Source organism: Theobroma cacao, unplaced genomic scaffold (assembly GCF_000208745.1).
Source record: "Theobroma cacao cultivar B97-61/B2 unplaced genomic scaffold, Criollo_cocoa_genome_V2, whole genome shotgun sequence".
Lineage (NCBI taxonomy): Eukaryota > Viridiplantae > Streptophyta > Magnoliopsida > Malvales > Malvaceae > Theobroma > Theobroma cacao.
In genome coordinates this window covers 5,378-17,800 of record NW_017234814.1, presented here as the reverse complement: position 1 = coordinate 17,800, position 12,423 = coordinate 5,378, and the positions used below count along the sequence as shown (strand labels likewise).

Below are 12,423 nucleotides of genomic sequence, written 5' to 3'. Positions count from 1 at the left end.
GTAGTCCTCGGTCAGCCTCCAAACATAGTGACCCAAAGGGAAGACATTTCAAGCATCGATGTCCTCCACCAATGACAAGAGTCAAGGCATCACCCATCTACAGTAGTCCTAACCAAATAAAATATTATTCGCAATCAAGATAAGTGCTATCTTGGTTACGTCTCCTGGTCCCTGAAAGTTACCTCCTCGGAACATATCAAGCAATGCTTGTAGCTTAACATTGCTGCCCGTTCCAGTATCTCGCATAAATTACATAAGAACAACCTCGTATGGTCGTGTGAATACATCAAGTAGTAGGCCAAACTTGAGTCCGATGATAAGGAAAAACTCTTGCTTTAATATATGCACCTTGGTCTTGCCAATGGCAAACCATAACTCGTGGTTCATTGACTTTGTCTTAGCAATTCGATGAATCATGATGTTCTGCAGGAGACCAATGTAAAAGTCACATTGTGGATATACGTCCAGCAACATTTCGAAGGACATACGCTTGATTGCATCGTGCTCCCCTTTTTCTTAGAGAATCTTGTTGATGTAATGCAATTGCAACCACTTACAGTAGGTGTTAATGAGACCTTGAGGGCCCACTTCTCTCTCAGCACAACAAACAAAGTGTCAAGGTTATTAGACTCTCTCAACTGCATCAACAAAACACAGCACACATGCACGTGTGAGATAGACCAACAAACAGTTAACCCATAATGAGTAACACAGTAGACTAAAGAAAGAAATAAATGTTGTTACACGCTATGCATACCAAGTTAAATGTTGTTACATATTATGCATACCAAGACAAATGTTGTTACACGCTAAGCATACCAGGCCAAATGTTGTTACACACTATAGAATACCATGCAAAATGTTGTTACATGCTAAGCATACCAGGCCAAATGTTGTTACACACTATAGAATACCATGCAAAATGTTGTTACACGCTAAGCATACCAAGTCAAATGTTGTTACATGCCAACGCTGAGCCATGTCGTGACAAGCCAATCATATCATGTTGTGACACGTCACCCTGCCATGTCATGACATGCCAACTATAATTCCTGATTCATTACACAAACTACCCTAAAATACCCAATGTGGTTACATGTTAGGGATTATGTGGTTTACCTCCTAAACCCCACACAAAAGCTAAAAACCCCAAAAATTGATTAACCCACTACACGTCATATCAAAGACCTTGTTATTCGTATTACATGATATGCAGACCCCCTTCAAAACTTTAGTACAACCATAAACCATGTCAGCAAAAATGTTGTAGTTCTCTCCACAATTTACCCAGAAACCATAAAACCAAGGAGAAAACAGCTAAAACAAATACAAAAACACAAACATATCATAGCAACCCAACAAAAAATTACCAAATAGAAGAAAGTTTTAATTAACGACTGACTAATTGACCTCTTCATTGAAAATCAACATTATTGTTGTGAAGTCACTGTGATGTCGTTAAGTTTGCACATAACGAAGTCGAACAGTCTGGTCCATTTGGGAATGACGAATGAATCAAGTTCTCTTACTTCTTTAGACACAAACGTTTGCAAATGCTGAAAATATAATAATAAAATGAGAAGGCCTTTTAAACACCTCAACCGCTAATATGCATGCCGTAGAATTTCAAATGGTTTCCTTCATATTTGCTCACATTTTTTCTATTTCAAGCCATGGCGTGTCACATATTCAAGCCATGGTGTGTCACAGATTCTCACCACGTTGTGTCACACATTCTTACCATGCCATGTCATAGATCCTCACCATGTCGTCTCGCACGATTTCAACATGTCATGTCACAAATTCTCACCATGTCGTGTTACACATTCCCACCATGGTGTGTCACAAACTCTAAACCCTACCATGTCACAACTGTGTCACAGATTCTCACCATGCCGTCTCACACAATTTCAACATGTCGTGTCATAGATTCTCACCATGCCGTGTCACATAATCCCACAATGGTGTGTCATAAACTCTAAATCTGCTGTGTCACATCTATGTCACATATGCTCACCATGCCGTCTCACATATTCTCACCATGGCGTGTCACATATTCACACCATGCCGTGTCACATTCTCACACTAGCGTGTCATATATTCTCACCATGTCCTCTCACATATTCCCTCAATATCGTGTCACATATTCTCACCTTGCCATGTCACATATTCCCTCCATGGCGTGTCACAAACTTTAAACCTTGTCGTGTCTCATATTCTCACCATATCATGTCACACATTCCCACCATGTTATGTCATACATTCCCACCATGCCGTGTCACACATTTCCACGATGACATTTCACAAACTCTAAACCCTGCCTGTCACTACCGTGTCACATATGGCCTGTTGTAGCACGACCAATTCGTGCTTTAGATTCACATCTTCCTCTTTTCAATTCACCACTGTATCAGGGATTTCTTGCTTCACATCATTCTTGAAGCTTTGGATTCATCATGATCGGTTCCTTGTTCGGTTTAAGATCAATCTTCTCGTACTATTTGAAATGCATTTTCAACATAATACAGTAATGCATATTTAACAACAAAACACTAAACCACATTCTCAATCAATATGGCATTCAAATCACTAAACCCACAAAAAAATCGACATTCACTCATTGACTTACCGTGTAATTATTGTAAACTTGTTCAAACACTTTCCTATCCCTGACCTTGAATCAAAAGATCATTCAATAGACCTGCCATCCAATATGCACGGTGTTTTTGTTTACGGCGATGTCCGAAATATCAGAAAACCATCTCCTACAACATGATTTGATTTTGCACAAGCTTTTCGAAAAAAAAATGGATGTTTTGCACAAAATTAGAGAGAATAAATTCTGCGCAAATTTGTTTTCCCCAACATGCATGTGAATGAGAGTGCGTGTCAATGAAGAGGTCTCATTAAGGGCATTTTTGTCCCAAACTTTCATCTCTTAGCTAAAAATAGTTCAAATTATCTGAAAGGTTATTTCCAAAAACACTTCATATTTTAGGGTTAAAAAAAAGTTTCCCCTTAAATGAACTATACGTTTATGTGCTTTTTTCCTATTTATGTTATTGAAATCTTCGTTACCATATTTTCTTCTGCCAACAAGTTATTAATACAACTTTTAGTGCATGTTTAATTGGGTAATAGAATAACTACCTTCTTATTCTTAATTTATTTTTGAAATCGTGTTTGGTTCACGAAATGGTTAATTGGGAGAGATTAGAATAATTATTATTAATTTTTCCTTAATAATGGTTATTCTTTCTTTACTGTAATAAGCTAAATAATATATTTTGGAACAAAAATTTTCTTAATCCATTTTGAGAATTATTATCTTGTATAACACAAAAACTATTATTTTTTATCTTTTATTCTCTCTACTCATTTACCGCTCTCTTACTCTCTCTAAATTTTCTCAACCATAAAAAGACGACGGCGACACTAGTGCCTTTACGATCGAATCTAATTGTGTGAAACATCAATCTAAAATTTTACAATCAGATCGGATCGAGGAAACACTGAATCTAACGTCCATGATCAGATTTGACCATGAAAACGCCATATCAAACGCTACACCAAGATAGACAAGTCAAAAGAATTTTGCAACCCGCGGCAAAACAGGGGCAAAATTGTAGTGAAGATTAATTCACCATGATATACTTTTAATTTAAAGAGCTTGGTTGTTGATAGTGCCACGTATCTCAATACAAATATCCTCCACAACACCCTTAATTCTTATCCGTATCCATAGTTGGGCATTGGTACAGATACCAGGAGAACAACATGCATATATATATATATATATATATATATATGACCTGTATTATTTGTCGGCACTAACTGTCTATTTATTGATCATTGATTTACAATTATCAAGTCTCAACTTAAATTTCACGTTTTGACACTATGATTGTACATAAAAAAATAAAAAATAAAAAATAAAAAAAAGCAGCGACAAAGGCAAAGTGACACTACATTTATTGAATTTGCGTTGTAATTAATTGAATAATTGTGTATTCGTCAAGCTCCCTAAGAAAGCAGTCATTGCAATTGCAATAAACTACTTTACTGGAAAAGAAAGCAACTCCATCTCATGATATGGTCTCCATGTTTAACTGCTACGTACTCGTTTAAGAAATAGTTTGATTAAAGCATTAATTAGCTTAAGAAATTCTTTGGATTTCTGTCTGAATTTTATGGCAGAATGGATCCACAAAGTCCTGACTGCCATTATTACCGTAATAAAATTTCAACAAGGATGATGAAAACCAAATGCTAAGTCTGAAGAGAAAAAGAAAAGCAAAGTCAATGTGCATTGATCTGAAGAAAATATTCATGGTTGATTGGCTCATGCTTCTGGACTGGGGAATGACTAAGACATTGTATCATATTCATTCTAGGCTTAATTTCTCTGGACATTAAGGAAGTAGCTACTAAATTTCAATATCTTTGACAGGATTTGAGATTATCACTCTGATAGACGAAATTTTTATGAAAAGTTTTTTCTTTTTCAGTCTAAATTAGGTACACTTATTTCTTCTTCTACATAAATTAATTACATTTATTGATTTATTAATCTCACTTACTTATTACATAATAATTGACATTTATATTAAAGATTCCAAAACATGAATATGCATGAAAACAAGCTCTCTCCTTTCTAGTTGTGATAGCAATGAGTTGGACCATGTATTAAATTTTTGAAGACTATAGCATAGTATTAATGTCATAGATCTTACATTAATAAGAAATGAGGTGGGTCTTAAATTTATAAATAAGGGCTTACTGTGACAAGTGGTATCAAAGCAGACCAATTTCTCATTGACTTAGGGCTCTCATAAGAAATATCAAGATCGAGATAGATCCAATTGAGACAGTACAACAAGAGCCTTGCACAATTTAGTGAAATAAAATGTCATTCTTTTGAATTAAAAACATGAACTCATGATATTAAGCTTGGGATTTATTTCCCCAAACTTAAGATTATATTGGTATAAAGTAATTAAAAATTTTGCCACCTCAACGAGTTATACATTCATAGAAAGGAGAAGGAGTTCATTTCCCATTCCTTTAATTTCCTTGTTCTTCGATTGCCGGCATTATCATTGTTGACAACATAAGTAGTCTATATTATGATGCAGTAGATGGGAAAGGGGCTATGGGGAGCACCACTACTATAATACCCGCTTTGCTTCATAAACTATATTCTACTTATTTCGCTTGAATATCAACCATCAACTTTTGGATGAACCGAGCCCAAGCTTCCATGATTAGCATTTCCATGCTCAACAACCCTTACATATACTAGAAATATGAGAGACAATGAAAATGTAAATATTCCTAGTTTCAATTTCTTGGACGGTGGATCGGCAATTCAAGCTTAAAAATAATACAATTTATTATCTACTTCTTCAATTAATTCTTTTGTCATAGGATTCATCCACTCTTATGGTAGCATTTGATATCAATTTCAAAATCACCATACTAATTTAATCGTCATCATGATTTTATTGCTAGGAAAATCATGTGAAAAATCACATATAAATTTGTTTAAAATACCAAAACAATCATAATATCTAAAAATAATAAATTTTTTTATAGGATATATATGAAGATAACAATTTGTAGAATATTAATATTTTATTTCTTGGATAGAAGTTAAAACTAAATGATTTAGTCAACGAATATGAAAATTATGTTTATCAATAGGTAAAATTAACTTCTATGATATTAATCACGTAAAAATCTTTAGATGAATGAGAAAGTAAAATTACATATATAAAAATGATAATGAATTTGTTGAGAGCAAAAATTATATATAATATAAAAAAAATCAGAGAAAGTATGTGATGTATTGTTGAGTTTGGAAAAATAATAGTATTTAAAAAATAAATATTTACTCTATAAAAGTAATTATAATTTTGTGAGAAAGCAAGTATTTTATTCACAATTTAAAAAGGTAATATTGTTAATTACATTTAATATATACATCACTTCACCTCAGTGGAAAAAACTTAAATCACCGTAACGTAAGATTATCAAACTCTTACCAATCACTAGATACAATTTATCGTAAATTTCTTCAAAAAAAATCATCTCTTATCAAACATCACATATTCAAAATTACCACTATATTTCAATCAACATCAAAATCCAACATGTGGTTGTCATGGAAACAAATAGAATCATAAGATAGGGAAGTTTTCTTTTCCCTCAAACGATAAAAAAGAAAACAAGTATTTGATATACCTACTCCTATTCAAGATCTAATTCAATCCCCTTTTCTCGATCGAAAAACAAAAAGAAACAAAATAAAGCATCACGGCTTATGTACAAATGTCTTTCTTATTTCAAAATTCACATCGAAGAGTCACTTAAATCAAATTAAATTTTTGTCACATTATAATGAGAGAGGTTGAGAAAGCAAAGTCACAAATCTTTGTTTCTGTTGCAAATTATAAATTATTAACTACCAAATTCCAAATGAAAATAAAAGCAAAAGTCCAAAAGTGACGTGTATTTTCTGACCTAAGTATTACAAAATGAATTTAATAAATATTGGTGATATGATCAATAATGTCATTGTACGGACTCTCGTGATTATCATTAATTTCTATAGCTACCCAACATACTAAAAATAAAAAAATTAACAATAAACGAAAAATAAATAAAATCAATAAGTGGAGAGTGAGAGGACATTATCACCAATGGACCGCTACCGTACATTATCCTCCCGTCTACGTATAGTCGTCATTAGTGTAATTTTTTTACCCTTCAAGCATACTGAAATTACCAAAATACGCTCTTATGCGAAAATCCACTAGAAAAATATCAGAGAGGTGATCCAAAAGTAAAACCATAGGTGCTACTCCTAGGCTTGAGGCATCCAGAACGACGCCGTTACAGCAACGCTAGTGTGATCCCTGCAACTCAGCGCTTTTAACAAACTCCAAGACGAACCCTTGCCGGAGCACCGGTTACCGGCGAACTTCTTGCCCCCATCTTCCATCGGCGGAAACATAACCGAAGGACTCCGTCCAAACTGCCGGCTTTTGATATCTTGAAGCTCCATTTCCGGTGGAAACTTAACCATTCCAAACATGAAAACGTACCACCTTGGCTTTACAGCTTTTTTGGGTAAAACATGGGTTTTTCCAGCGCTTCTTGTCGAAGGGTTCCTCTCCATCTCATAACGGTGAAGCTTTTGATAATCCAAGGAACGGCTGTTCCTGAGAAGTGTAGTGTTCTTGGTGCTGCTGGAACGAGTCATGGAGCTGCTGCGTAACTCGGAGAGTGACTCGGATCGTTTGCGTAAAACATGGTTTTTTCTCTTTTCATCAGAAGGGTAACCTTTTTGCCTTTGAAAGGAAACGGGTTGTTGCTTCAGAGGAATGAGTTTGCCGCAGAAAATTATGTCGTCAGCTGGGCACATATCAGAGCTAACGTCGCTGAGAAACTCAAAAAATTCAGGGGCAGCCTCGGACGATGATCTTCGAGATTGGGCAGGCAATTTTCCCAAGTCATTATCAGAGTTGCCATTGGCATCTAAATCTAAGGCAAGGTCACAGAGAGAAAGTGCTTCTTCTGCCTCTTCAGCTGGGTCGTCTTGAAGATATTGAATACTAGCCATGTTTTCTCCCATGCTCTTTCGTGTGTTTGACGGAGAATGAGAGAGGAAATTGGAAGATTTATACAAGAAGAGGAGAAGTAGATTTAGGCAAAGCTTTCTAGAAAAAGAACTGGTCTAACAGGGAGAATATAGAGTATATACCAAAAAACAGAATTGTATAAAAGAAAGAGAAAAGTGATAATTACCGTTTTTTCTTGTTTTAATGATTGTCCATATATAGCTTCTAGATCACATAACAAAACAATTGAAAAGAAAGAGAGAGAGAGAAAGAGAGAAACAGTGGTAATTAAGCATCTAGAAAGAAATATGGCTGTATTATCAAAAGAATTAGGGAACCTAGTAATATAAGAGCCTTTTGGGTCAATAGTTCTTGTTTTTGTAGGTTAATTGGTAGCTTTAGCTAAAGGCTTAAGGGGTCGGCTACGTTAAGTCCCATAAAAGAGTTGCTAGCTTTGTCGTCAGCAGCGGTGCGTTCTGAGTGGCTAACAAGGCTGTCTTAAGGATGGTGAACATGTGTTATGGGTGGTGGGTGATTCTCAATTTTCACCTTGACCATCAAGAACATGACATATAACCGTTGCTTGGCTATCAAGTCTGACTCTTCTTCACATTTTATTTATGTGAATAATTAGCTAGGGGAAAAAATACAAGGAAAAAGTACAGTAAGATTGAGGTTTGAATTTGTTGTACACTTGAGAAATTCCAAAAAGATTTATATCCCACGTTATCCCGGTACGTCCAAAGCCTTCTAGGCTTTACACGAGGAAATTTGTTGTGATTTTGTTGGAAGTAAGTACAACGTAAATGACTTGTTAGAGTAAGTTGAGTGTCAAAAATCAAAATGAAAGTTCAAAAGTTATAAATGGATATGTTCGTAATTTTAATATTTTTCTTATTTACTTAGGAGTCTTATTTAGAATTATAAGTATAATAAAACTTTCTTTTTATTTTAATTTACTTGGACAACATGTAAGCATAGGTTTAGAAATTTACTTTTTTTACACTCCAAGGAAGTTTAGGGTAGAATATTTTCTTATTTAAGTTTACTTTGCTTGAACTCTAAGTTTATGTCAAGTAGGATTAGGCTACTATAAATAGCAACTTTAGACTTAGTTATCAAACAATCTTTTAGAATTATTGAATAACATTATGTTCTTTCTTTTAAATTTTGAGTTTAAGTTTCTACGTTTGAAACTTGATTATCAACCGTAAAGGCTCTACTGAGTGCTAACCTTTGTTTTCACACTAACTTACTGCGTCAGTTGGTATCAAAGCAAGAAAAACTCGCCCAATCTAACGACAAGTGACCTAGTTATGGTAAGTAGCGATTCCCATGGCGAAGGTCATGGAACTGAGACCTTGTGATTTGTAGTGCAAGATCAAGAGGTGGCATTGAGAGCTTTGGAGCAACAAATAGATCTTAGATTCTAGCATTCAAAGCAACGCTTTGAAGAAATTACAGATTGATTTGATGCTCTAGGCGTAGATGTTAACAGAAATCGGAACAACGAAAGGCCACGTACTAGAGATGATGTAGCTCACGGACAACCTATCGATAGACTTGTTCCTGAAAATGGGCATAAACAATAGGTCAACATGGAAGATTTAGACAAAGAAAATGATTGTTTGGTAGAATCTGTGAGATACGCTAGATATGGAAGGAATGATTATGGTGATCGAGATAATCGAGATTTCAGATTAAAGGTGGATATTCCTTACTTTAATAAGAGTCTAAATATTGAAGAATTTCTTAATTAGATTGCAAAAATAGACAGGTTTTTCGAATATATGGAGATTCTAGAAGGAAAAAGGGTTATCACATGCAGATTGAAAGGCAAAGCTTCTAAATGGTAGGAAAGGTTGCAGTCCAGAAGGAATCATGTAAGGAAAACACCAGTTAAAAACTGGTATAAGATGAAGCAACTATTACAGAAGGATTTCCTTCCTCCTGATTATTAGCAAATTTTGTTCTAGAAGTACCAAAGATGCCATTAAGGTTAGTAAACTATACATGAGTATACTGTAGAATTTATGAAGCTAGTCGAAAAAATTAACCTGAAGGAGATTGAAAGGCAACAAGTTGCCAAGTATCTGGAGGGGTTAAAGCCCATTATCAAAGACAAGAAAAGGGTACAAATATTACAAAATTTATTTGAAACATGAAATATTACTTTAAAGGCTGAACAGATATTGCAGGAAAAAAATAAACCTGATTATTTTCGTAAGAGTTACAGCAAGGATAATTATACTATCCAATAGCAAGAATAAATTAGTTCATGATAATTCTGCATGCAATGATCAGTACAAAGAGGAGAAGGCAGTTAGAAAGTAGAAGGTGACATATGCGAAGGAGGGGCAAAAAGCTACAAATACCTATGCTAAACCAACCCTAGGAAAATGCTTCAAATGCAATCAACTTGGTCACAAATCCAATAATTGTCTTCTTAGAAAAGTAGTCCATGTGGTGGAGCGAGAAGGCAAGGATGATTAAATTTGCTATGGTCCATATATGAATGATGACGAGTATGAGGATGATGACGATGGCCAAAATTATATGATGAGAAGAATGACGTTATCTTTAAAACAAAAAGATCATATTTAACGGCATTAATTATTCCGAACTAGATGCACTATCACTAACTATTTATTTGATGTGATTATCGATAATGGTAGTTATGAGAATATTATTGGTAAGGATGCTATAGAAAGTTTAGGTCTTAAAGTTGAGAAGCACCCCAATCCATACATTATTGGCTAGATTAAGGCAGTAGAGAAGATTCATGTAACAGAATGGTGTAAAGTACCTTTTCCATTGGCAAATACAAGAACGAGGTATATTTTGATATTGTGGATATGGATGCTTGTCCCTTGTTATTTGGTAAACCTTGGTAATTTGATGTTGTAACACTACATGATAGGAGAGAAAACACCTACAGATTGGAGAAAAATGACATAAAGCTTACTTTAGTGCCAATGAAAGGAAATGTCACACCAAAGCTTTTAAAGTGGAAGGGAGAACTTTCTTTACCCTTATTCATTTAAGGAATGAGTTAAAGGTTGTTTTCAAGGAGTCAAAAGAGGTGCATGCTTTGATTATGAAATAGGCGTTGTCAATTGAAAAGGATCAAAAAATAGTAGAGCATCGAGAAAAAGTCAAATTGTTACAAAAAGAATTCAGTGAGGTGATGCTAGAAGATTTACTTGACGGTTTACCACCCATGAGGGATATTTAGCGCCATATTGATTTGATTCCTAGTGCTTGTTTACCAAATTTGCCTCATTACAAAATAAGCCTAAAAGAGAGCGAGATTCTCAAAAAGAAAGTGAAGGAATATTGGCAAAGGACATATCCAAGAGAGCATGAGTCCATGTGTAGTTACCACCTTACTAACCCCAAAGAAGGATGGGAATTGGATGATATGTGTAAATAGCTGAACCATCAACAAGATTATTGTTGGATACAAGTTTCCAATTCCTAGGCTAGATGACACACTTGATAGGTTACATGGGGCTAAGGTGTTCAAGAAGATTAATCTTCCTAATGGATACCACCAGATTTGAATTAGACCTAAGGATGAATGGAAAACAGCTTTTAAAACAAAAAAAAAAAGTTGTATGAGTGACTTATGATGCCATTTGGGTAGACTGATGCACCTAGTACCTTTATGTAATTGATAAATCAGGTATTAAAACTTTTTATTGGAAAAGTCATCGTGGTTTGTTTTGATGATATCCTAATTTATAATTGATCATAAAATGAGCATCTTTTGCATTTGTACGATGTACTAACAACTTTACAGGAAAATAAGTTGTATGTGAACTTGAAGAAGTGTAGCTGTATGACAAATTAGTTGTTATTCCTAGGTTTTGTAGTTAGTGTAGATAGACTTCAAGTGGATGAAGAGAAGATTCAAGTTATTAGAGAATGGCCTACCCCAAAAAAAATAGCAAAAGTTAAAAGTTTTCATGGATTGGTGACATTCTACAAGCGTTTTATAAAAAATTTCAGTAATATTGCAATGTCTATTACATAGTGTCTGAAGAAAGGGAAGTTCTAGTGGAGTAAAGAAATTGCAACTAGTTTTGTTGTGCTAAAGGAGAAGCTATGTACCGTTCCTATTTTAGCATTGCTAGATTTTGATACATTATTTGAAGTTGATTGCAATGTTAATGGCGTGGGGATCGGAGCTGTTCTTTCACAAAAGAAGAAACCAATAGCTTACTTCAGTGAAAAGCTCAATGATGAGAAGAGCAAGTGGATCACATATGACAAAGAATTTTATTCTTTTATGCGTGCTTTGAAGAATTAGGAGCATTACTTGGTCGGGCATGAATTTGTTCTGTACTCAGATCATGAGGCATTAAAGTACTTGAATAGCCAAAAACAGATTAGTAAAGACATGCATGCCAGGTGGTTTAAGTATTTACAAAAGTTTCCTTTCAAGCTGAGGCAGTGCAGATTTGTTGGTGATAACGAGATAAGAAGTTGTGGGTTTAGATACAATTAAGGAATTATATCATACAAATGAGGATTTTCATGATACATGGGAGAAGTGTATCACAAATCATTATGTTAAGGATTTTTACATTCATGATGGTTTTCTAATACGAGGCAATTAGCTTTGCATTCCTAGATCTTCATTGAGAGAAAAGTTTATTAGAGACTTGCATGGTGGAGGTCTTGTTAGTCATTTAGGTCATGACAAAATGATTGCTGCTGTTGGAGAAATATATTATTGGCCACATTTTATAAGTGATGTAACAAGATTTATGTAGGAATGTTACATATGCCAAACCGC

General features: G+C 34.7%; 1 protein-coding gene across 1 annotated transcript; it reads right to left on the bottom strand.

Moving 5' to 3' along the window:
- Window positions 1–6,486: 6,486 nt before the first annotated feature.
- Window positions 6,487–7,797, bottom strand: LOC18589263. Its single transcript, XM_018129831.1, has one exon. The coding sequence runs from the start codon at window positions 7,634–7,636 to the stop codon at window positions 6,866–6,868; it is 771 nt and encodes a 256-aa protein (XP_017985320.1). The 5' UTR covers window positions 7,637–7,797; the 3' UTR covers window positions 6,487–6,865.
- Window positions 7,798–12,423: the final 4,626 nt, after the last annotated feature.